The sequence below is a fragment of the Megalops cyprinoides genome, chromosome 2 (assembly GCF_013368585.1).
Source record: "Megalops cyprinoides isolate fMegCyp1 chromosome 2, fMegCyp1.pri, whole genome shotgun sequence".
Lineage (NCBI taxonomy): Eukaryota > Metazoa > Chordata > Actinopteri > Elopiformes > Megalopidae > Megalops > Megalops cyprinoides.
In genome coordinates this window covers 41,957,500-41,984,882 of record NC_050584.1, presented here as the reverse complement: position 1 = coordinate 41,984,882, position 27,383 = coordinate 41,957,500, and the positions used below count along the sequence as shown (strand labels likewise).

The following is a 27,383-nucleotide window of genomic DNA, read 5'->3' as shown; positions in this document are numbered from 1 at the left end:
AACAGATCCCAACTGTAAAGCAGTGGAAATGTTGCGGCCGGGACTGCAATGCTCTCTGTGGGGCGGAAGACTGACGTTTTACACTGATGAAGAGGCGGAAAGGCTGAGCTGGTCTAATGGGTTTCGCCTTTCCAGCTTCACACCTCAGCTGGGCTGTGTTTAGCTGGGCGATGTGTTGTGGTCATTCGACAATTTTAGCGGGGAAGAGTTATTGACTCTGGTCATGGTCTCCATGGAAACTAGAATGTCAGGAGAAAGACAAGCATCAAAGGCCTGACGCTCTTCATAGAAAGCAGGCCAGCATCCTGACTATTTGTACATAATGAGTAGGGGAAAAGCAACAGCATTTTGGAAAATATCTTGTTTTACTTTTAAAATATACAGTTACTATAGAGATGGCACAAACTCGCAACGTAATGTGATTCAGAGAGGGTAAACAGAATTGTGCTTTCCATTTAATATTTAGAATCTCTCCATATATTCATAAAACTGCGACTAAATCAACCTGAAAAACATCAGATAGTGAGTTTATGATGTGATCTGCCTGATATTGGTATTTAATAATTAATTCTCTTGCTTATGAAACAGTGAGGAGAACGGCAGCCGCAGGCACACTCCGTCCTGCTGGCCCAGCTCATGCATGAAGGCAGTTTAGCAGCAGGGTCCTTTCTGAGGCAGCTCCACAAACACAAACTGTGAGGAGTGCCGGGCAGGAGGGCAGGGGGAGGGCCTGGAGCTTTTTTAATAACTAATCCATGTGCTTCCCCTTGCGCCTCTCTCCTGCTCGCTCCCGTGAGCAGCGTAGGGGGGGAGGGGAGGCCGGGGAAGGGTCCGGCTACGCTCCAAAGGAGCAGTCCCAGGACCGTACGCAGCCCTGCTCCTGATTCCTCAGGCACCCTCTCTCCCCAAATCACACTCTGGCTCTGGGCTCTCTCTTTGTGCAGGGAGAGGAATCGATCGCCCACGCCTCATTACTCCACCGCCTGTGAGCCAGGTGCTGGAATGAAGCCCTTCTGCTGTTGGCTGGTGGGACGGGGTGGGGGTGTGGGCGAAGAAAGGGTCTGGCAAACAAACACAGGGCTGTAGGGGAGACGGAACTAATCACAGGAGATTGCACTCCAGGCATTTGAGGAAATTTGTATACGTATGTATGTATGGGTTCAATGTTTTGTTTACTCTACAGGAGAGATCAGTGTCTTACAAACAGTGTCTTACAAAAAAACATCTCAGACTGTACCTCCCAAGCACTCAGGCATATGATGGCTTTTTTGGGTGGTTATTTACCTCTGACGATGTATGGAGCAAGGTCACTAACATTATAGTTGTAGTCTGAATGGGATAAAGCAGGTTCATTCCTGTTGACAATGGACTAAGTTTAGAAACCCAGCCAGTGTGCAGGTGGCTTTTGTCTTCTGCTTTTGCTGTACTGTATTGCCTATACCGTGTTTTTCTAGCACAGTCCTGCCAACTCCATCCAGAGGAGATGTGATTTTCTGTGGAGTGTGTGCGCTCTTTTCTTTTTTATACCTTTTTCACACGTTGCTCCACCATAGCTTGGCAGACACAGGCAGACGAAGGAGTCTATCTCGTCGATGCAGGTGCCTCCATTCTGACAAGGGTTCGACTGGCAGTCATCAATGTCTGCAGTGGAAAAAAAAAACAACCATAGTCAAAAAAGTCACCAGGCATGATGTTTTCTGCCTGTCACATCCACTTCTCCTGCCCCCATCTAACATTTTTACAGATTTAAGCCATTTTCAAAAAGACCTTATCAGTAGATTCATTTGAGTAGCAGTGGGCCAGATGATCCTTATTTCAATACCTTTCAAGGGCATGTCTCAGATTTGGCTGTCAGGCCAGAACGCCTACTGAACAGGGGAAGTCTGAAGCCTTTCTGGTAAATCACTGAGGCAGAGCAGGAGAATGACGGATGCTTTGCGCAAGCAGATGGATAAAGAGACTGCAAGAATTTTTACTTTTTCTTCTCAGTGTACTGTGGTTTGTGCATGCACTCTAGTTTTGTAATAAACAAAATATTTATATCCACTTAACACTGACCACATGCCTGGTATGCTCACAGACAAAAACACATGGACATGTGCACACGCACACATGCACACACACACACACACACACACACACACACACACACACACACACACACACACATACACACACACGCATACACACACACACACACACACACACACACACACACACACACACACACACACACACACACACACGCATACTCACATTCTCCTTCCTGTAAATAAAGCAGACTCAAATCTCCTTCAGAGGATAGGAATTTTAACTATACTTCTCTGCTGATCTGGGCCTGAGGGCAAAATCAATGAAGACACAGCTGGCATCCCAGCATCACTTGGTCTAAAACCATCTGAGCACCTCTCCTGGGCCATGGGAAGAGGGTAGCGATGGGGTAGAAGGGAAACATAGTTCTTAAGAAGGATGGCAGGTCCCTTGGTTGGATTAATGAGCTTTTGTAGAGAGCAAAAGTGTGTTCACCTAAAAGCACTGCCCTTTTCATCAAAGTACTGTTGGAACACTGATTACACACAGAAGAGAATTTTGGAGGACTACCTGTGCTCATAGAGGGATGGATAGTGTGTCTAGCCAAGGTTGCAATATTCTTCTGTCTTTTAAGGATGTTTTCATATTTCCAAAACCAAACGTTAATCTCAGCAGTTCATCTATGCTGTGATTGTCACACTGTTTGTCCGCACTCCATACCAGTGTGGTACAGGACATGCGACTTGACACTGACACTGACAAATTGCTATCCTGTTAGGATAGAAACTGTCAAGTAATGCCAGAGAATTGAACCAAGCTGGGTGATTACGCAGAAGGGAGAAAATTTTGTGGCAACAGCAATGGCAGGGTGAAAGACTTTAATGGGATTCAAATATATTATCAAAAAATAATAAAAACACTGGTCAGTGTAAAAGGCAAGTCACTTCATTGCGCTTGAACAATGTGCGTCTGTGGGAAGCGGGCTGGCGATGCGAGGATAATCGTCAAGCATTCAGAATGGACCCTTGAATTGACAGAACTCAATGCATCTACCCACAGCACTAGTCACGAACCGAAAAGGAGGAATGGCAACGCTGAGCTTCGGTTCTCCCAGGACCGTATGTACGCTGCGGCTGCACTGAGCCTGGAGTGCATGCCTGACAGCCTGGCTGTCTGAGGAGGGATTCCAGCAGAGCTACGACTCTGCCCTTGGCTGGCACCTTCCCCAGGCAAAACACTGCCTCGGCCTTACGGCAAATGCAATGGGTGCAAAAGCAACATAACGGCGGACTTATTCATTTCATCCCGGGTCTCTGGGAGCAGGCGGACACCTCCGTTGTCATGCAAGGCCATCCCTTCTGCGACTGGGGCATTTCCAGGGTTTTCATCTCACTTTGGTCAGATTTATGTTTTCAATTTCAGCGGCGGCCGAGTGTTTGTAAACTGGGGCCGAATAAAACTACAGCAGCACCCGCTCTTATAAATGAGACCTCGGGCACAAACAACCACTTCTCACCAATGAATTCCTGAGGGCCTACAGGCCCACTGAGTGGAATTAAAATAAAGATCAATATTATTACTTAGCTGTCTATTGCCTCTCCAGCATTATAATTCCAAGATGCCTGTGACTTCACTGTGCTCCGGAGTTCAACGTTTAATGATTAAAAATATAAAAGCATTTGACAGCTGCAGACAGCTCTCATTTGAAATGCGGTGGCTGTCAGAGGTTTGGCGAGTTTGCTCTCTGCGCCTGTCAGGAGGAACACACCATCGCTCAACCCCTTCAGGAGACAGAAGCCTCCCTGCCATGCTATTTACAATATAGACATTAACATCTATTGCTTGAGTCAAGGCCAAAATGACATGTGCTAAGATGTAATGCAGCGCTTGTGGCCATGTACTGCAAGCAGCAATGGCTTTTCTAACTGTCAGAAATCACAATGTTTATTTTTCCAATAATGTAAAGCTGAAGTACTTTTGAGAAAAAAAAAAATCATAGCACACAAATCTTTTAGTTTTATAGGCTTGTGTTTAGGGAAGTTTCACATAATGTACAATGAATATTCATGGTGTGGAACTTAAAAGAGCAATGTGTGGTGGAGATCTCGCAGTCTATGGAATGCCGGGAGACCCATTCAGAATGCCATGAGATTCCTTGCATTTTCCTGAGAGGGTCAGAAATTGCAGCTGGCTGCCAAAGCTGTACAGGAAGCTAATGACAGTTTGAAAGAGTGCATTGAAATTCAGTGCCGTCCCTGACTTTATTTTATCACCATTTAATGTTTGAAGGATAAATTACTCTCTTTCAGGGGAATGCATGTTGTGTTGCTGTTGATTGTCCTCATTGTAATTGCTTTGGCAAAATGTGAATAGTCTTGTCTTTTCAATAAGAAGTGCTTTATGGATTGCACAGAGGAGTAGGGGTGTCAGAGCAGGAGGGAAGGAGGCAAACAAAGGCAACATGAGGGAGTGTAAGGGACAGACAGCGGCGCGATTCAGCCAACATAATTATTTACATTTAGCACATCCCTGCTAATGACCTCATGAAGTGATAAAGCGCAGTAGGAGCCTTTTGAATATTTTCTTAATAATAGTAAAAACACAGAGACCTCAAATGTAAGTTGGAAGTTGGAAATAAATGATGAAGAATGTGTAAACAGCTGAATAAAAACCTCTTTTCTTCATCGCTCAATTGAGCCTGTCACAGGCTTTCAGAGGCAGTAAAAAGCATGGCTTGTCACAACATTATGCACGAGGGGCCTACTACGGCAAATTAAATGCCAGCACTTTTCAGATCAAACACTGGTTTGATCAATTAGAGGAGGCCTGTGAACTTCAAAATGTCAGCAAGGAAATTCATTTAGGATGGAGTGCATGTACAGGGCAAAATTAGAGATGGAGGAGGCGAGTAATAAGAATAAACAGCCATCCATAAAAGCTCCTGAAACTGTGTGGAAAGCTTCGATCTCGACAGGTGAGGATGAGTGTGGGTGTTGGGTAAAAGGCCATTCAGACGATCAGACGAGTTAGCATAATGGTCTGCCGTGCATTTAGTCGCTTAGTGAGGGTGACAGGCTGATTTGTGTTCAGTAATTGAGAGACAGAGTGATAGGCTGGAAATGTTCAGAAGCTTTACACCAGTCAGGAGCTGGATTGAACAGGTTCAGACTGGTGTTGAAGGAAACAGACATGGCTGGTGGAACAAATCTTGGAGCGCTGCACAACTAATGAGGTAAGATGTCACAACATTTCAAACTCGGGGCTCTTCAACTGGGTAGGCTCTTTTTCTCCACTCTCTAAAGAGCGGTCAGGCCAGGGGCTTTTTGTCTTGTGAAAGAAATGCACAAACACTGAGGGCTCCGGGGCCCACCACTCTCTGTCTCCCTCAGCTGTCAGCTTGGCTCAACAATGGGTGGACTTGAGACAAGATGGAGAAAAAAGTTACCGTAAGAAAACTAGCCTGGTGTCACCATGTCTGTGCATACCAGGCTGTGAGATTCCGCAGGCTGTGAGATTCTTCGCCTCCATTTGAATCTGATATTTTTAAATGGCGTTAACCTCCAATCAGGACAATACTGCTTTTATTGACATGATATTCAAAAGGACTCTCTTGAGACACCCAAAATGGATCATGCCACAGCATAAAACTACTTGATGTTTACATGGAGCTGAGACTTTGAGGAAAACAGAAGGTTACACGACTTATGCTCTCCTAAAGCCATTCATGACATGCTGCATGAGAAAAAGTGAAACTGCCTGTGAGTCCCACATCTTTACCAATATACACGACGGGAATTCTCTGGCCCTCTAGCAGCTGAACACCTCTGCTCTTGTTCCTGTGTAACAAGAGTAGCAAGACGCGCATCTGTAAGGTCAGATTCTGCCTCAGACTGACTCACTGCGAATAGACAGACAGTGGGATTAATGTTGGTGAATGGATTCAGGATGGACATACACGAGACTTGTACCTGTGACAGATACTGAAGCTAAAAATTGGAAGCAGACATTGAGTGTCAGGCGCTGAATCCGGGGGTCAGACAGTGACGCAGGGAAACAGACACCAAAGCTGAGAGTCAGACACTTGACAGTGGGGCTCATACGCTGACACCTCACATGTTCCCCTGTTTGTGTGAAGAAGAGCAGGCCCAGCCATCACTCTGCCCTGCTGCCAGCTGAGGCATCTCTCTCTCTCTCTCTCTCTCCCTCTCTCTCTCTCTCTCTCTTTCTCTCTTTGGAATCCCTGTGATTTACGGCAGGACTGCGGCAGGAGAAAGCCCTGCCCGGCTCCTGCCCCGCAGCACCCTCGCTGCCCCTCGTACTCGCACATAATAGCGGGGCTGCTGCCGTGGAGATAAGGGAGCTTCTCCTCTGCTTGGCGGGCCCGTACCGAAGACAACATTCACGCCTGGTGTGCCGATAAGGAGGCTATAAAACCGACGCAGTGACTTAATGTGAAATCAATTTGGACCAAAACTACGTGGCGAGCCTCTCCGCGCGTCATCTTTGCCCCGCTGCCGTGCAGTGCAGCGCTGGCAATAACACTTCAAGTGCCCATCTTGTCGATAGTTCATAAATCAGTTTTACGTCAGCTGCGTCCCGTGTATACTTTTATGCCTCCCCCTGGGCGCTTGGTTGGCATCTAAACTGCTGAATCGCACATTAAGACGGCATGTGTCACTGACGGCAGGTAGGTGAAACGCACGTGTAGATCTCCGAGAGGCAGACAGGATGAGCTCATTAACCTGCCGCCTTGTGTTTACTGCGGCATGGCACGCACAGAGAATTTGCTACCACGGATGCCACGCCTCGTTTCCATTCTGAGCTACTACAGTCGACGCTGTCCTTTACCTCACATTGCCGGTGGCCATTTGGAAAGGTACGGAGTGCCCAGGTTGAATGTGAACCTGGTCAGAGGAAGAGGGAGGAAGCGCAACCCCCTTCTTCTTTCAGGCAGTGGTGGGGGGGGGGGGTTCTGCTCGCTGCGCCGCTCCAATCATCGGTGCGAAAGCCAGCAAATGATGGGTGATTTGGGGGAGATTTGCTGATCACATCTCCATACATGATGGAGAGCGAGGGGATGAATTAATGAAGCGTGCACAGCAGGTGGAGCCAATCATCTTTCTTAAAGAGCGGAAGAGCTCCAGACGGATGGTGCGTGAGCCTGGCCATCAATCACCCGTGCACATTGGAGTGTGACTGTCTCCTGAGAGGAGCGCAGCGGCAGCTCTATCCCTGCACGCAGCCTCCACTGAAAACTCCCACCGCAGGGCCGTTCCCAGCTCCGCACCCAGTGTAGCAGGAGGCACTATACAAAGATATTAATAGCCCTACCTTCGTGAATTTTGCAAACTCAATTAAATGACTCAATGTCAATGCAACAGACACAGCGCATGCATTCCTTAACAGGCAGGGACGTTGATGGATTTAGATTAGTGTGATTTATTTTTCAACATAAGATCTGCATTAGCGGCTGTTAACATCTGCATATGTCAAGAGCACATCAGAAGCGCACGCGTGTGTGTGTGTGTGTGTGTGTGTGTGTGTGTGTTTGTGTGTGTATGTGTGTGTGCATGTGAGTGAGTGTGTGTGAGGGCTAGGGATGGTTGAAGTCAGAGAGGTAGTCCAGATCTGGAAATGAAATGCATTACTTGAAAAAGGGCTGGAGGGCTATTGGGTTGTTTTCACCCCCCATCTCTGCAGTGCAGAGCAATTTCCATACAAACTCTGTGCCAAATAATAACAGACTGGAGGGAGAGGGGGGGGGGGGGCAAGAGCAAGGAGGAGAGGAGAGAGAGAGGCAGATGGAGAAGAGAAGAGAGACAATAAGCAAGGGAAAGAGTTTAGTAGAAAAAAGTGCTCTCACAGAAACAACAAGTTTAGGAGAGAATGTGAGAAACTGCAAGCTCAGAGAAATAAGTTGCTTCAGCTACAACCAGTTTATAAATCTGAAAGTTTCTTCAGCTCTGTTTAAGCTACATTGGGGGTTCGAAAGCCTATTTTTTATGTGAACTCAGCAGTGTTGTGTCTGAACTTCATTATCATGGAATCCTTAAGGCTTTTCGTTCCTCAGCCCTCTTTGTCAAACTTCTTTTTTGCAGAGTGAGTGCGTTCTCTCTGTGAATATGCTCGTGATGTGTTTGCTCTGTAGATGAGAGGGCCACGTGATTGTCCCAGAATCCATCAGTGAGCTCTGGACTGTCATGCTGGATTGCGGTGTCACTCTGCAGTGCGGAGCTATTCTTTTTCATTTGCCAGGTACGTTATCAGGGTGCTCTGACGGGCGCCCGCCAGTCAGGACCAAATCATTTCTTCATTATCTGTGTGCAAGGCTCAAGGCAGATTCAGCATTCCCTGCCTCTGCACACAATGTAGAGAATACCAAGCAGTAACCCCCACCTTTTAATTTTGAGTTCTGTCATAATGGAGACAAAACCTTTAGAAAACTGATTTTGCACAACAATAAGTATTCCCCTCTGATGGCTAAACAAACTTCACGGACTTCAGCTCTGTTCTAAAGTTGTTTTGTCCTTTTCTTGCTTTCTGTGTAGGTCCTCTTCCATAATAAATGAATGAGGATTAAAAAAAGCATTTCATAACTCACCCCTGACTTTCTCTCAAATCAAAAAGATTGGCTAACCTTTGCAGTGTCTAAACTGAATGCAAATTCTCAGTCAACTCAATTCAATGCCACAGAAAGTGTCCATCATCCACTCCGTACCCACCATTGGCAAAAATCAAGCAAGTTAAAAACATATGAAATTAGACTGCCTATAGAAAATCTGTTAACAAAAATGCACTATTGCTGAACAGTACCTTCTACTACCATCCTCCCAAAGTCTGTTCCATTAATAGCCTTAAGACTGGTACACACACTGTGATTTTAGCTCAGAGTAAACTCTTTTAATTGGCCTTGTTTGTTGTGAGTTTCCTCATCTTTCAAGTGTATTTTCATCTTTTCAGTGGGATGCTCCCTATGTTCTATTTCATCTCTCGTATCCCACAGCTCTTTTGCTGTTTTCCTCTGCAGTTCTACAGGAATCACTAACATCTTATTATTTATTTAGATTAGGTTATTTAGGTTTGATCTTTTTTAGTTCTTTTTTATTATTATTGCACGGCTATTTACCTGTTGGCAGTCACACATTCACCATAAAATTCGGCTGTGCGCACGAATCAGTGAAAACATCCACCCACAGATTAAGGTGCTCAGAAGATCAATTATTATCACTTGTAGGCACACCTGACAGACCACACAATTTCAAGTGTTAAGCCAGGGTATGATTTCAGTATGCTTAAATCAAATTTCTCCAAGAATAATTGCAAACGTGTGGTAAATTCAGAATGGTAATTAAAAGAATACAGTCGCAGCATGTGCACCACTCTTAAGCCGCGAACAATTGTATTAAGTTGTTTTGTGCTTCCATTTCCCAGCACGCAGCGTGACGTTATTCAATTCAGTCAGACAGAGAAACAACAAAATGCATTCTGCAGTTCACATGAGATGTTGATTGCTGTGGAGTTATTTATGGAACCAAGAATGAATTTAAAGTTAGCTTGTTTATATTCCTTTGTTAAAAAAAGAGATCTCGGTCTTCTGTGTGGATTCTGACTAAAGTAATTGTGAGTAAATTATGCATTAAGCTGCGGCAAGAGCACAAGGTTTTACTTAATCTGTCCACAAATAGCTGGCTAGTCACCACAGACAACGGAAACATGATAAGAAGAAGGAAGTGGAAAAAAAGTGCAAATGAGTAACAGGGTAGCTAGACTATGACTATGACTTTCAGTCTCCTACAGTCATGGTTAGCGTTTCATCACCTTGGGTCTGCATCTGTGACCAGTAGGCGGCAACATATGGTTTTGAGGTGGTGACTTACAGCACAATTCTCTGATTTCAAAGGTCATGTGGTCTATCATCCCTGTGTAGCCCAAACAGAATTTGTGTCTGGTTCGCTCATCAGAAATGTTTTGAATTATCTAGCTCTTAACCAACTGTTTGTCAATCTCCGTTTTGTCTAAAGAAGGAAGCAAAATGGAGAGGAAGGATGCATTCGGGCCTTGCTGCATGTAGCTGTCTGGTTAGCTAATTGTCTAGGTGGTCATAACAAGACATATAAAGTTGGCTACTTTGCTATGGCTAATGTGACCATTTACAAGTAATCAGAGCACTCCATAACAAATAGCCCTGCATATTATTAACATACCGGTTATCGCAAAATGAACACATTGAACAAGTAAGCAAGTCACAGACAGCTTAGTAAAAAGTAGCAGGAACGGCTAATTTTTGCCTGTCCAGGCTCACGACTTATTGCTGTCCAGGCTCAAAAAGCCAAAAACCAACACTGGCACCAAAGATGGACCATGACATGAAAGACCGCAACAATGCTGAACGCAGGGGGCTGTTAATCCTGTGCAACCTCTTTATCCCATTTGCGTCCCTGGTCTGGGTAACATTGCGGAGGCTTTGCTCTCCAGCAGGCAAATTGACCTCATGACAGCTGAATGAGACAAACAGACACAGCTTCCCACTGCTGGACCCTTTGCCACCCCCGTATGCCCCCCACCCCCGACACCTGCAAACTCTGGGAGCTCAGGTCCTCTCCCTCCGGTGAAGATCTCTGCACCTCATAAATGTTTCATTCCCACAGCCCAGAACACAGAGCATGCATTATGCAGGGATTCTAAACGCTTTTTCAGAAATAATTGCAAATACATCCTACTGTAAGTCCCGGGGATTGCCTCTGAGAGCATTCTCAATTCCACGCACCTCTTCATCCTAAATCATCATTTCTCTTCAAATCAAAAAGGAAATAAGGTTTGCTTGTTACGCTGCTCCAACAGTAACACTGTAATGATGCATGGTAATGATTCCGAGGAGAAGTCTCAATCACATATGTTATGCTAATAGAAAATGAAATGGAAAAAATCTTTGGAATGACTGGGCATGACTGAGGGAGGAAAGATAGAAAGGCAGGAAGAAAGATACAATGATTGCCCAGATTTCCTTTGCATTCTTGTCTCTTCCCCATCAGTGATTTGAAATTGTGAAGAGTTAAGTACGTATAAATCTGGCCAGGGACTTGGAGTAATATGCAATGATTCTGATTGCCTTGAACCTTAATTAATACCACACACACCAAAGACAAAAAAATCTGTCTCACAAAAGCTCTACAGCAAGCCAGATAAGCCAATTACTGCAATTCCATAAGGAGGTTTTAATACCTAACATGTCTTTAAATTATTAATAGAAATAATGCAATTATAATATATTAAAATAAAATAATTAATAAAATATAAAACCCTATGCATCCTTGTAGTATAAGCATCAAGCTAAATTTAATGGTCAACAGTCCATCTAATTAAAAACCAAAAATGCCAATACTACTTCAATATATGTATTTCAAACAAATAATTGGTTATGTTTGAGTGAGATTTTAAATGTATTTATATAGTACTGGATTCATATTCTCTTAGTGGTTAATTGGGTATTGTTGAACAATTCGCCGTCTAGATTTGAAAAGAAAATACCAAAATAAATGCTTTATATATAGTTTTGAATTCTGACTTGTTCCCCACATTAAATCACATTCCACTGTTTCTCAGTTTCTATTTAGACAGATTTCTATTGATGTGCTAAATGTGCAATTTTTCACTTTTTGGCAGCCCTTTAAGCCAAGAAGAATAACTTCCCATTCTTTTAGCCAGTGGCTTCCACACTGAGTGATGCGCCCTTCAGACAGTCTTATCTGCAGATGTTGTGCAAGCAGACAGAGGTGAAGTGGTTAACAATCAGACCCCTGACAATAGCCCTCTCTGACCTCTGATCTTTCCATACCTAACTCCTGTCTCCAGTGTGATGGAGCTCTTGACCTTTGACCTGCAAGTAAACCCCCTCTGTTCCCACAGATAGCCCTCCAACTACAACAGCTGTGACCAATGATCAATGCAGCTCTCAGCTTTTAATACGCATTAATGTGTAGCATGCTGTGCCAATCAGATCCCAGGTTGTTTTTGTGCATCCTGTACTCCTGTCCATCACAAACAGATAAACAAATTATATTTATTCAATAATCAATGAATTGCCATATGTCAAACTACTTGAACTGATAGCTGACAGTAAGAAGTAATGAGTGGTCAGTTTCTGTTATTTTCTCAGGTCATATTCCTTGGACCCCTGACTTTATATATGTGACACTGTCTGTCCTCACTCTGAAAAGCAGGTCTTTCATGGACCTCAGTGCAACATATCCAACTGGACATCAGCACATCTGCTTGAGCTCTTCCTCCCCTAGTCAAACATGTTATATAACCCGGTTTTTGAAAGTCCAGGATTTCACTAGCTCTGGAAAGCACTGCACTGCTCAGGCACCACACTCCGGCTCCACAGAGATCGCTCACATTGCTATCGATACACCGGTACCACTGCTCCACCAGGCTACAAATTCAGGCCCTGGAGCTTGCCAGTTTGGAGCACTGCAGTTACCTCCTGACTGGCCCGTCTGCCAGTATCATTGGGATCTTCCAGATCGTCCCATCTGGACTCCATCCCCTCCAACTCCAACTCCTCCCCTGCTTAACGCACCCTTAATGGTCAAGCAGCTGTAGCCCCCAAGTATTACACAGCTCTGGTACTGCCTACCCCGACCCCAACCACACTTCTCCCCTGTATATTCTAAATTTCATCCTTCCCTCCAGCCCTGCCTACAGACTGGATTTTCAAACACTACCAATCCATCCCTTCCCTCCCCTGCCTTATGGCAGCGACAGAGCTACCCTCTTTCATCACTGTTCCCTCTGCGGTGTTATGCCCACCACATTCAGAGGTATTTATTACTGTTGAAGGTTTACCTCTTCAGGCAGTAACTGAGCTCCAATAGCATGACTGTATGATTAAACTGAAACTCAGACTCAAGTCATTTAATTAGAACTGCATTATTTAATTAACATTATGATATTAAAATTGTTTTAAAAATTGCAGCTGTTGTGGTTTTTAACCCCTGTTCTGTGCACTTATATCTATTGATGTTCTGTAATTCAGTCTGTAACAAATGATCAAAATGATGATGATACTACAATTACAGCGACTTCTACTAATTATTATTATGAAAAGTCCTTACTGCAAGTGAGAAACAATTGGATTACATGCTCCACACAGGGCTTCTACAGCCCTTGATCTATTACCCTCTGACCCCTGACCCTTGACCCTGCTCACCGATCTCACAGCTCTCCCCGGAGTATCCTGGTGGGCAGTAGCAGCTGTAGCCCTTCCCCTCCGGCAGGCAGCTCCCTCCGTGCAGACAGGGGTTGGTGTGGCAGGGGTTGTCCTCAGCTGCGGATAAGGGCAACACCAATACAGGGTATGTTAATTGGAAGACGCCGCCAGAGACACATAGGGCCAGACGTGACCCCGCACGCTCGAGTGCTCATTAAGAGGCGGCTTCATTTATCCAGCATGCTGCGTGAAATCTTCCACAGACTGGCCTGCCATGACCCTGCTGTCAGTGCTACTCAAACTGGTCTGCAGCAGCTACGTTGGAAAAGGCACTATGCAGAAAAGAAAAACGGCCAATCCGTTCCCACGCTGATGCCATTACTGCTTTGGTCAATGCGGCGCCCCTAGAGCAAAAGCAGTTTCAGCCGGGGGGCAGAAACAGACCACAGTGAGAATACTTCCGTGCTTTTGAGTTCGGGAGCCAGGCAGCTTGAGAGGAGACACAGAGGAGCAGTCTGCAAGCCCCAGCTCTCCCTTCACTGTCCACAATGAAGATGGAGGAGGGCCCCTCCGGATGACTTTCAGCAAGGTGACGGATTGGAGAGCTCGCTGTCGGCCCCCCGTTTATCAAGACGGATGCTCTGCAGGGGAAGGACAATGTGAACCCCCGCTTCCCACTGATGAGGAGGCCTTCATAAATTAGGAGATCATTATGCAGACAAAGTCAGAACAAGGATCCATTTTTATTGTACATTACTGTGCCATTTTTCTGTAATATACACATTTTAGTTTAGTGAGCTACGGCTCTGTAGGTCTTGGAGGGAAATATTTTCGGGGCTGAATGTGGGAGGTTTAAAATATTAGGTCATAATTAAACCCACTTTTGTGAAGGGGATTTCACAAGGGCATTTACATGGCACCATACTTTATCTTTTTGCCTTCAGAAAGAGATTAAGCACTATTTTATTATCCATTTGAGATAGGTTTACAGTCTGAGACATGATCTGACAGTAGATCAAATATACTGTATCAGCTCCCTGTATAAAATTTTTACTTATTTAATGATGTTAGGCCTGAAAGATAAAACCCGCCCCTGCTTTGGTACTACATTCTGTGTGGGGACAACATGCTGGAGACTGATAAAAAAATAGTGAAAGGTGTGTTTTCAATTTCCTGAGAGGCTGAATGGTTGACTCCCCTACCCACAGACAGACCAAGCTACAGTGATCAAATGGAAGAGAGTGGAAATCCACCAGAGTTGAAGTGATTACACAATGCCAGCTATGTGCAATAGCATTTCAGATCAAGGCTGGCAGAAAAGGAAAGGTAACCAGTGATTCTTGTTTTGCTGGTACACTTGGTCAGAGGTTTTTTTCTATTTGGAAGAGGCGAACTTGATGTGTCTGTGCAAATCATATTCCTCATTTCTTCATTAATGGCAAAATCTAATTCCCTCTGGACCCAGTCTGTGCCCTGCAAACACAGAGAAGACATCCTCAAATGAACTGAGAAATCAAGCTAAACTGAAGTAACAAACCAATATGAAAGTAAGAGCAAGAAGTATGCTGGTATTGTCTCCTTATTGCAAAAGTACATACTTTACTGTACCTGAAAAAAACCAGTTTAAACAATTACACACACATGCACGCAAGCACGCACGCACACACACACACACGCGCACGCACGCACGCACACATGCACGCACGCACGCACGCACACACACACACACACACACACTCACATAAAGACTCTTAACAACAAAGAAAGAGTGTTGGAGTAATGACTGCCTGGCCAGAAAGATTAGCAATAAAAGCATAGCCTGACATTTTACTTCACAGAGGGTTATTTGCTGCTGCCTACCCCAGTGTCCTTCCACCACAATTAGTCTTCATTGTGGATGACAGTGACAGGACAGTGTTTTAATGGCTCGGGTGAATAGTGCTGCTCTGGAATGGCCAAGTGCCGGATCAAACACAAGCAGATGCAGTAACAAAAATTCCTGTTGGTCAGGTTTTGGACCATTAGCAGAGCTTATTGAATAACAAAGCTAATTTCCTCCTTTCTATGTGATTTAATCTCATTAAAGATCACATGTCCAAATGACCACTGTCAATACTTAATATATTGCACTCTTTCCTCTCTTGGTGCTGAAATCCCTGCAGACTGAAATGTCTCTCAGCGATGTAAGAGCACCAGTATGGCTGCTGGGTGTGACGAGCGATGGAAGTAGCCTTTAATGACAGCAGGGTTGTTAATGGCAGACAAGATTGAGCAAAGTGTCTTTCAAAGAAGCCAGACGAGGCAGGTGGTTTATTGAACCTCTTCAGGCAGGGTGAGATGAGTGAATACTCGGGAAGTTGCACCAATCTTAGGACCCCAATGCAAAAACCCAGCCTGTTATCGTCCAGTTGGCTTAGCCTGGCAGAACAGGACCCAAAAGCACACTTATAAAGCCTCTGCTCACGCTCTACGGCATCCCATCCTCTTCTGCCCTCATTCACTTCACTGATTCCTAAAGAGATCTTTAATGCTCACATGCCAACGCGGCCCAGTCACAATCTCCCAGCCCAGGGCCTGATGTCGACAAAGAGGACACTGATTAAATTCTCACACAATTAGTCACGACTTCGCCCAAATAGGAATCTGTTCCTCACCATCTGCGATCAGACACCAGGTTGCTAAGAGAGCACTAAGAATGCAGATATACATTAATAATATAGGCTGAAGTCACAGCCCTATACCAGCTCTATCCGAGCTTTTTTTACTTTCCTCTAGATGCAGTTCAGATCCTCCTATCTCTTCTCAAGAGCGGTTATTTCCCTGGATGTCAGTGGAAGGGATGGTAAAATGGACATTGAAAAAGGCAGAAATGGAGAAATACAGTGAGAAGGGGAGAGAGAAAAGGAAGGAAGGGGAGAGAAAATAATAGACAAAAAAGAAAGAAAGAGAGAGAGAAAGAGAGATGGGAATAGAGAGAACAGTGAATGAATTATCATTGTTATTATGCTATTATTTTGCAGTCTTTTTTAAACTACCTATTTTCATTAGCAATACTTTACAGTGTGTAGTTACATCAATAAAGCACATATCTGATGTCAACTGAACAGAAGGATATATATAGAGAGAGCTCAGCTGTTCTCATACATAAACAGATTAGATAGAAGTTTTCTACTACCACATATGGTATTTTCTGCTGAACACTCCTGGTTCATAATTAATTACACTCTGCCAACCATTATATCTCTGTCCTCTGCACCTCTACTTGGCTGACATCTCTGGGCACTGTGCATTCATCTTTGTTTTTGCTGTGCAATAATAAATATACACAGAGAGGTATGGCTGGATGGCAGCCTCGCAGTGTTGATATTGGGAACTGTCCCACGGTCCTTCACAGGACTTGTGTGCTTATCTTCATTAGGTCAAACACACTGCGGAGTGGGGCCTCCAGTGTAATACAGTGTGTCTTAAGTTCATATGCTGTGCCATTACTCCTCTGTTTCAGTGCTGGCTGGAGACATACATGGAAATGATTTGGTCCCTGAGCTAAGCAGATATTTCAAGACTGTGTATCATTTTAAATCTTTACGCGTTTAATTTTTAAATTTTAAATAAACTCACTGACTAGCCAGGAGCACCTTTGCACCACTTGCATTGTTTTCTTCAAAAACAGACAGGTACATGCACTTGTGTACACACACCAACACACATACATGCGCACACACACACACACACATGCGCGCACACACACACACACACACACACACACATGTGCACACACACACAGAAATACGCAGCCACAGCCTGCACCATTCTCTGTTCTATCATTCCAGGAATTACTGAGCCTTGTAATAGGTTTCCAGAGACAGGGATCATGGGTTTGCTTGCTCAAATGCATCTCTACAAGCCTGATAAGCTCTTGCCCCCTATCACGGGAGACCTGCTTTAAAAAATTCAATGCCACATTGCCAAAATGTACTGCAGAGCCCCCGCATCTGTAAAAGCAGGTTATGCCTAAGGATAACTACATTTAGACACCATGTACCATAAATAATTACCCAGTCACCCAGGCAACCTGATCAAACTGGGAAATATTCCATCCATAAGCACCCGCGTATGTGTGGAGATGACTAGCATCCCTTGATAAAAAGCTCAGAGAAATGGTAACCTTCTCCAAAATCTAATCTTGTGTTCTTATACAGACTGAATCCATTTCCCTGAACAAGGCCTTAATCAATGGCCTGAAAACCTTAAATGCTGAAGAACTTCTCAACATACATGTAGTAAGCAGACACAGGGTATCAACCACTGTATTGTGATATGTTGAAACAGGTATTTCATTCACTTGAGGATACAATGACTGAAATGGAAAACTAAACGCACGACCTGGGAATATGAAACCTATTTCAACTGCAACACAGATAGCTCTTCTCCGTGGACCTGAATGCAATCTAATCGTACTCTAATAAGAGTGATTTAATAGGTATGCCATGCCAGGATGCTGTAGTTGATGGGAGGAGGAGTCCCAGAGTGGGCTCGGCTGACTCTGATGCTCCATCACTTCCTTGTTGGACACCTCACCCCTGCCAACTCTGCCTCGCTCCAACCTGGCCGCTGCTCACCTGAGGGGGCTCAGAAGCCAGAAAACTGCTGGGATCAGCTAGACTTCAAGAGGATCTTGTCATGTTCTCTGGTACTCTGTTCCCCTTTTATGACCCAACAAACTGCCACCATTGGAGAGTATAGAGCTGGTGTAGGATGCAGTGTGCCTGGTTTTGCTGTCTGTGTGAAGCACGTCATCATTGTCCCTGTTGTTCTCCACGCTAGGTGCAGTGCTGCTCGGAGTCCCTGTTTCCTGAGCAAAGGTTTGTGAGGGACAGCTGTCAGTGCAGAGAAAATTCTAGACCTTCTGATGTTTTGCCTATTGTGTCCTCTTTTTAAACACATGCATACACAATTCCATCTAATGATTACCCAAGGCTGGAATAAAATGCCTTACAAGGCAATTTTGAGGAAGGCTTCACTGAGTGCAGTGAACAATGAAACAGTCTGCATTCATTTAAAAAAATCCGTGATAATCTTTTGCTTTCAGTATCATGAATATTTTCCTTTCCGCCTGTGTTGTACTTTTATAAATTCATTTTATGTGATTCACAAAAGAGTGAAATGAAACACCTGGCTTTCACTTAATTACCTCATTTGGCCCTTTTACCTTTTCATGCACCAATCAAGCAAATGGCTGGCTATTCAGTGTCTTTGTTGTGCCTGAGCACTCCACTCAGAGACAGGCCCGGTTAGCGGGCTTTGCATCCCAGATTTCCAGTGGCAGAGCTATTATACGCTGCCATTTTAATTCATTACAAATCATATTCAATTTATGTTACTCTGTTCCAGAGACAAGCAGCATATTATTACCGATACTGCTGACACAAATCACTGAATGTATCCAATTAGCCACCCCTTTGACACAAATGGGGTTAAATGTATTTCAATGAAAAAAGACTGTGATGAAAACTTTCAGAATTATTGTATTACAACTAAGGTAACTGTGCACACAACCATAGAGTTAAACTGATACTTTGTACCGGTTCATTTCGAACAGCAAACAGTCATTTCATCAACAGCTCTATTAAACAGTGTGGGTACAGGAGCTACACTCACAGTCCAAATCAACATCCATCTAAAGAAAGAACTCAGAGGGGAGAGAATCGACTGAGTAACACAAGGTGAGCATGAAATGCTCATTTCTGGGGCAAAGGACAAGAGTAGTGGGAAAGACTTCACATGTTTTTATGAGCACTTGTGTCTTAAGCGGCGAGCTGAAAATAAATGTCACTAATCCACAAATGCAACTCCTACCCCCCAAAATCCTCTCTGTTTCATTATCTTAAATGTGATATTTTTAAACACGATTATTCTTTACATTCCTCACCGTTTTCAGCTTTGAAAAAAATACCGCTGGTCAGAGATGGACAGCTCGTAGCAGCTAGAGACTGTAGATTTATGCGTTGCACTTGAACCTTAAGATGGAGCCCACAAACAGAGCTATAAATAAGGGCACGGAGAGGGGAATGTGAAGCCCGTGATGTGGTAAAAGTCAGAAGTCCTGATGTGAAATGAGAGTGTGCTGCAGGTTCTGTCTCCAGCACAGGGTCTCTGATGGGGAGGCAGAAAGAGGGGCTTTCATCCGTGCTCTGTGTTCCACCGCCGTAACCATCTGGAGAGCGGCTGACAGCTCTGCTAATAGGAGTTGCTAGATGTGGCAGGACTGGGACTGCTTGTAGAGAGTGACTAAGCTTCTCTTTCTCTCTCCACCCCCATCTCTTCTCTTAAAAACAGTTTAACCTGCTGTCGGTAAGCACCCTTCCACACATACCCCAGAAACTGATAATTGTATGAGAAGATGTGGCTTAAATGAGAATTATGCTTCAAACCCTGGAGTGGTATTAAAGTGAAGATGTTGTGCCTAGCCAGTCACCTGACGCTCTCTTTCAACTAAACACACTCATTGACTTTTGATCATTGCATTTTGTGTCTGCCTCAGATGAGATTACTCCTGGAGCAAAAACAGAACAACACAAGATGAAGGGAGTTTCAAGAGTCTACTTGGACTGCTGTTGAATGGGACTGGTGAACTGCTAGACTGCTAGACTGGTGACAGGAGCAGACACAGCTTTCACTCCTCACCTTTATTCTGATCTCAAACAGACTCAGTGCTCCAGTCACACATCAATAGGGAACTTAAATCCTCCTGTAAAGGCAGATAGGGGTAATCACTTTATTACTGTGTTCCTGGCTCGATCCAGGTCACAGCAGCTTGGCGTATCATATGCAGCAGGCACAGACTTTGCTCATATTAAGGGTATTATATTTCGGAGACATCCGCCTGCAGGTTGATTTTCCATTTTGTGGAACACAGAGGGTGTCATTTTCTGAGGCTGATAAAACTCCAATCACCCAGAGGTACTCCGCACAAAACAATAAAAATGGTGGCGATATGATTAAAATGCAATGAAAACAATTTTATAATTTCACAAGAGGACATGTGGCCAAGTTTGTGAAAGTCTTGCAGTATTTGGCTGTCTAAAACTGGCTTACCAGAAAAAATGGTAAATAGAATGGATGCTCTCTCATGAAGCAGAGTTTTATGTCATTATTGAACAAGTGCAAGGTTTAACTCTCATTGGATACGTCCGATGTAAGGGACTGCTGTAGCTGTCCCTGGGGTGTATCATCATTGGAGACTGGGATGTAAAGGCAATATAACGAAATGGCTGGAGTTGAATATGGTAAGATGAGCTTCTTTTTTGAAGATTCACTGTTGTAATGAGATAAAACTTTGTCTTTGCAGAATACTGAGAGACTGAGGAGTTTGCCCTGAGGACACACTATGTATATATGCATCAGACTTGTGGGAAAAAAAAGAGACTGAGATTAAATACCCTGTTGCTGTCAAATGACATGCCAAAGTGGGTTGTAAAAATATAACTCTAGTATTGAATGTTTATGTGTGGAAAGGGAGAGATAAGAGCAGTTACTGTTCTAGGATGCCATTGTTCAGTAGCCATAGGAGAAAATCTTTTGATTTTTTTTTCTGGTATGAATATATCATTGGATACGTGTGGTGCTATTTTAAAAGTGTTGTGTTCATACTGGCCCTATGTACAGGACTACTCCAGTGGATGAAATTACATGCTACAAGAAAGCTGTAGGGATTTAGACTCTGCATAGCACACCGGTTTTGCCTAAACCCCATGCAAATAACCCAGAGTGTTGTTCACTACACAATGGTAAAGCTCATTTACTACACTTGAGATATGGCAGCTCTCTTTTCCCTTGGTTACAGTGACAAAAAAGCGAATGCTCAGAGCTGTTAGTGTAATGTTATTCATCACACACCACCACTGAACACAGCTCCCCAAGGCAACACTTTAACAAATTCCATTCATAAAACAGGAGCTACTGAATGGCGTGGGATTATATTCAGGGTTAGTGTTATATATGGAGGATGCTAAAATCGCTATATAATTAGGATTAGGAGTAGCATGAGGATTGAATTTAGGAAGACACAGTTGAGGTTTCATTAGAATTTAAAGGAACTAATCTTTAAGGTGATGACAAATTCTTGCAGAAGACCGACACAGGACCAGCAATGCAGTCTGTACATTGCAGTCTGCTGTGAGAAAAGGACAGGGGAGGCTTTATAAACATTATTAGGCAGGGAGACGTAATGGCAACCAGAGGACTAATAAAAAGCATTTGTGAGAGAAATAAAGTTGGAAGAGCTAGACTCTCAATAAGGGAGGCCGAGCACAAAAATCAATAGCTGGAGAGATGAGCAGACAGCCTGCCTTCACACGGCTCCACACACCAAATTCAAGGTCTTGTTGGGGGCCTGAGACAAAATGGGCCTTCACAAACAGGAATCAGAATATACAGCTGCACGCTTTCACCCCCTAAATTTAACATGCCACAACAGCTCTTCTTTATTATTGCTTTTTCGGAGGCTTGATCCATCTTAGGCACCTGTGAAGCTTAGCCAAGAAAGCAATAATTCACAGGCATTCTATTTCCAGTTAGCCACCATCCTCAGACAGAATCTCAGATTGCTATTGACAATTTAGCGTCTGACAATCTACATATTGTATGGGCCTGGCCTCATCACAAATCTCGATGAGGTCACACGGTGAGCGTTGCATACATTTCCAACAGAGTTACCATACAGCAAATAACACGCTCTATAAACAATGGGTAAAGTGGGTGTTTGAAGGCTGCAATAAGCCTGTGGATTTCCTACAAATATATTCAAACACACAACAATTGTGACCTAGGGTAGGTTCATTTATACTGAAGTGTAACAGTAAGTTCTATCAGGAAAGAATAGCAAAAAAAAAAAAGACTGCTCTTGCACATTTATTGGTTTGGGTTGAACCCATTGTAGAGGGTAATGCTGCATCAGCCTCATCCCTCAGGATAACATGTGAAGCAAGGACAGGTAGCAGCTGCTGCCAAACCCTGACACCCTGACATCAAGCAGGTGGACACAGGGGACACAGTGTGAACACTAATACCACAAAATACAAAGCAGGTGCTTTGCTCATGCTTTTGGGATGCATAACAGATGAATGATGCCATTGCCATCATGATGACAGGGAAAGTTTTTGACAAATTGTGTGGGTTCACGCCATTGAAAGTGATGAGGGTTCAACAAAAAGTATTCGGTAGTTACACACTATGCCCCCACAACTCACTTTCTGAGTACAGGGCATGTTCTTTATGCAGGTGTGTGTACGAGGCATCTGTGATTATTTGTTTGAATGCCTTTGAGAGCACAGTTTTCACAGAGTGCGTCTGTGTGTGTGTGTGTATGTGTGTAGCTACAGGGCATGTCAGCGAGAGCGATGGGGGAGAAGAGACAGAGATGACATAGGGCCTCATCTCACCACAATGTGCAACACAGCTAATTAAAGGGGCCCCCGGCACAATGCTGCTGTTATGGCTGCTATGAGAAAGGCCATTTTTCAAAGAGCAGATCTGTAGTGTCTAAAAGGGCTCTGGGGACCACCGTACTGCAGGAGCCTCTGCAGCAGCTGATCATTGATTAAAGAGGCTTATGAACCTCCACCTGCTCCAGGAGAAAAGGCAAACAGTGTTCCCACTCTTTACTCAAACCATTTACTTCCTTTATTAACTCCTTTATTTGCCTGTGCTAAACTGTTTTTGCCAGTGCAGAGCAGTGCTTTTGCATACGTGTGCAGAATGCTGAACGATGCGGAACATTTGGGACGCAGCAGGGCAGTAAACTCTCAAAGATTCCTCAGCTTTTAGTCAGCTCTTTTGAGGTCAAATAATACCGTAAATGACAGGACGCATAAGCTGCAGAGGAAATGTCTTTCTTACTTCTGCAAGACTTGCTTTAAAGAATTTACCATGGAAACCTGTTACAAAGTTTGACAATCTCTCAACTGTTTTTCAGAGGTGGCTGTCACTTCTCCGGCGACAGTGTCATACAATGCGTCTTATGTGCATTCTTGTCAACCAACCCTTTGCATGAAGAGCACAATGTGGTACGCTACAATGTGAGGCTGTCTGCATTTTACCACTGTATTCTTCCAGTCTGTCAGGGGGCTGCAAAACCATTAAACTGGAAGGCCATGTTTGTCTCTTTGTTTGTCTCACTTGGGTAGCTGTTTAAGTTGGCAGTCGTGGCTAGAACATTGTTTTCTTTTCTTTACAAATCAGTCACAACTCATGAAAATGCATTCAAAGCAAAGATTCCAGGGGCAGAAAAGAATGCTGCAGCAACGGACGAGAAGAGCCACAGAAGGTCTGAACTACAAAGCAGCTATTTAGATGGCTAGCTAGTCTAAGAAGGTGAGAGATGACGGTCTGTAACAAAAGAGGAACATCTATTGTGGTTGCTACAATATATAGAAATAGGGTGTTGGTGTCTGGATCCAATACTCTATCATTAACATTAGTTCTTTAAAGTAATTAAAGTTGCAACAACATAAATAATGTGGGTTGTCTTCCATTTAAATATCTGTACATGATTTACAGTGTATTGTTGAGATAGCAGCAAAAAATATATATTTGTTCTTATTGGACAGGATTGTAGGAACCCAGAACACCAGGAGTACAAACAAAAGTAAGTGACACGATCTGGATCAAACTGGTCAGAAAAACAAAATGCATTTATATTTTCTGCATTTGAGTAAAACACCAAGTTTCGCAGGATGATTTGTGCAGGTTGTGTGATTCCATTCTTGAATTCAATATACAGAGAAGAGCTGAAGAAGTCTGTCGGTTACCAAACAAAGACATCACCATCCTCATCTTTAATTAAACATAACTGCAGACACACAAAGACATGGGAGAGGCTTTAAACTTGCATCTATCTAGAAGAATCAATTTCAACAAGGAGAGGCTGAGTTTACATATGCTGCTCCATTCTAAACATGGACAAGAGATAGATGGGAGAGAGTCTGGAGTCAATTACAACGTATTTCACTCTGCCACTGTCAACATTGATTTGTCCAGTGCTGAGATCTTTAATTTTAGAGCTTTCTTAATTGTGCTATCCCCTGACCCTCTAATTAAAGCACAAGTGCAAGTGCTTTTAGCAATCCTGGAGTTTACAGCCTTGCTGTTTACAGACATTTCCTCTGCCGAAGGGAAAGAGCCTCCCCAGAGCACACAATGCTTATGGGGCATGGTCTTCAAAGGCCAGCAACATATTATAGAAATATTTTATTAGAAAAAAAGGAATCAGAGGATAATATTGTTCCAAAGTCAACCATTAATTAGATATTGTTGATTAGTGCCATGATAAACAATGAGAAACCTACCTCCAAAGGTCTGAGTGCCATTGCTTCCGTTGAGTTCAGCGCTGCCTTGGCCCACAACAAAAGACTGATATACAGCTGATCTAGACCCTTCTGTTCGGACAGCACTGCCAAGACCTGATGCCTGCAGTGTCGGTTGCACTGGAGTGGAGCTGTTTTTGGATCCCTCATATACCAGGGATGTGTCTAAGTCATGCTGTACTGGCTCAACAGTACCCAGTACCTCCACTCTTTCTGCTGGCAGCCATGAAATAGAGATGGGTTCCTCCGTGAAATGAATACCACTGTCTGAAGGAAGTCCAGTTGCAGTGGTTACACTGGTTCTCAGAGATTTGGGGTCCCCTTTATTTAACAAATCTGCTGTTGAGGTTCTGATGGTGGCCAAGGGCTCCATAGATACAGCAGCCTCTGAGGTAAGCCATGTACTTGGTGTGGTGGCCACATCTGGGTGGCGGGTGCCAGCTTCAGGCTTGTTGCGGTCATCCAGGTACCAGTCTTTGCTGGTAAGTTTGCCGGTGGGACGATTAGCATAGAGGATTTCTCCTCTCGCCTCTGCGGCAGAGCCCCCTGAAACCTCAGAGGCCTGCTGCTGCTGTCCCACTGAACTGATGTGACCGCTGGGCGATGTGGTCGGCTGGTCCTCCAGCTGCCATTGTCTGACAGTGGTGTGCTGGACCAGGACCCTGTCGTCGATGGGTTTGAAGGCCGCAGGTGCAGTGAGAGGACGTTTTGAGGCAGAAGCAGAGCCACTCTGACTGTCAGAGCTCAGGCTGCTGGGAGGATCCCGTCCCCCACTGCCTTCAGCCTCTTTCTCCACCTCTGGGGACGATCTTTCTGCAGCCGGCCTCAACAGCTGGCGGTTTGAAAGAGTCCCTTTAAGGAGAGGGTAGCTGACCCCTTCCTCTTGATCCCTCCCCTCCCCAGAGAAGTTATCTGGGTTGTCTCTAAAGGAGGGCACCACTAAGAGCTCCACAGCAGCAGCCTTGGCTTCCATGGTCTTGGGGGCCCCAGCTGCAGAGTTGCCCCGTCCGTGACGCACAGAGAGCTCTTCCATTAATGCAGGCGGCTCTCCTGATGTGTCCACCGTGGCATCCAGCAGGTGGGAGGAAGCGCCCCCTGCTGGGGTGACTGAGTGGGGACCACCAACTGCGGCTGTGGTCTCTGCTGAGGGCTCTCTCTTCTGTGTGCTCTGCGAGACAGCAGTGCTCTCTCCCACAGTACCAGGCGAGCCGAGCTTGGATTCCTTCATGGGCTCGAGTGCCCGCTCATCGTGGTCGCCTGGCGCAGGGGTTGAGACGAGCACACTCCTGGCACCCAAGGAACCTGATGATTCATTACCAGCTACAGTTGGATTTGCCATCCCTGTACGTCCCGACGCAATTAATCCTGCAGGGGGACAACACACTGTGATTAACTTAGCGAGCGGGAGAGATAGCTTTAATTAAAAGCACGTTAAATTAGCAATCAAAACACATGCCACGCTACCTCCAGTGCTGCAGTCATTATTTTTAATATATTCAGTTCAATTTCTTTATTTATTCAAGCATTTATCTATCAATCTATTTTTTTTACAAATCTATCTAAACTGCATATTTATTTATTTATTTACTGAGTTGTTTTTCAAGATCGAAAGAATCAATAGTGTTTTTTGTTTTTTTTTTGTCCCCGGGAAAGCTCATTATTTATTTGTATGCTCAAAGCAAATTCAAATTCATAGCAACAATTTACTGTAATTCCTGCTAAACCTGTGTAAATAATTCATGCTCATTGCAATTCCAGTGACAAGACTCATGTTTGTAGTTCCTCATTCAGACTCGCCCCACACAAAGGAGAGCTCTGTCCACAGCGATCTAATGTATTCCCATGTCATTGTCTGTCCTTTCTGCTTTATTCCACTCAATGTCCTATTTTAGAAGGACTTGGGTGATTCCTTTCTTTCACTGTGCTTGAATAAAAACAAGAAGATATTTTGGATTCTGGTCAGGTCTGAAGGCTCACAAAAGCCAATGTGTATCATGACAGTGTATGGCTGAGATTTGGCGCCCAGCACAGGGACAGCTGTGATGCAGTTTGTCCAGTGGACTTACTGCATCAGTCAGCTGGGTGATAGTGTGCTGAGAAGTCTGGTGGCGATGCTGTGCTCAATAACTCAGCAGGAGCTCAAGTTGTAATGGGATACAAAACAAATTGTTGGTAAAGAAATATACACAGATATGTACATAAATATTAAATATTAAATCAATATTCAATTATTCAGTACTATGCTGTAGCTTTCCTTCCTCCAATGGGAGTTTATGGCTGAGTTTAATGTACACTGAAACCACCGCCTGCGTAATTATCCAATTCTTAACTCCTTCAGCTCCAAACACATGCTGATAGTGAATGCATTCTTCTAGCCCAAGATTACAGAGAGTGTCATGTTAGGTGTGATACTGTAGTAGAAAGACGGTTATACAGTCAGTCCATGTTTCATGGCAATCTTGCTTACAATGGTCCACATGTACAATTTTTATTAAAATGATGCCATTAGTTGTTTTACAACACAAAACCCTGATATATGATGAGAGAGAGGCTAGGGAGGAAGATAAAGAGGGTAAATAATGTATGTAATATGTACGTACATTTGGACTCATAATAACAATCTGCGATAGGGCCAAACACCAAATCAGCTGTTTCAGTTCCATAAAATAAACTAACATTACTACGGACAATATCAAAATAAGCAGAGCGTGGAGGAAATTATGTAGCACCAAAAATAAACAGTAATTTACTGCTGTGCCTTTTGTATCTCAGATGGA

General features: G+C 44.1%; 1 protein-coding gene across 1 annotated transcript in view; it reads right to left on the bottom strand.

Moving 5' to 3' along the window:
- Window positions 1-27,383, bottom strand: part of ncanb (neurocan b) — an 84,896-nt gene that overhangs the window by 12,685 nt on the left and 44,828 nt on the right. The window contains exons 8-9 of the mRNA XM_036522084.1: window positions 13,244-13,360; window positions 1,528-1,641 (exon numbers count right to left, since the gene is read on the bottom strand). Of these exons, the coding sequence (XP_036377977.1) occupies window positions 1,528-1,641; window positions 13,244-13,360 (231 nt within the window). The remainder of the gene's footprint in view (window positions 1-1,527; window positions 1,642-13,243; window positions 13,361-27,383) is intronic.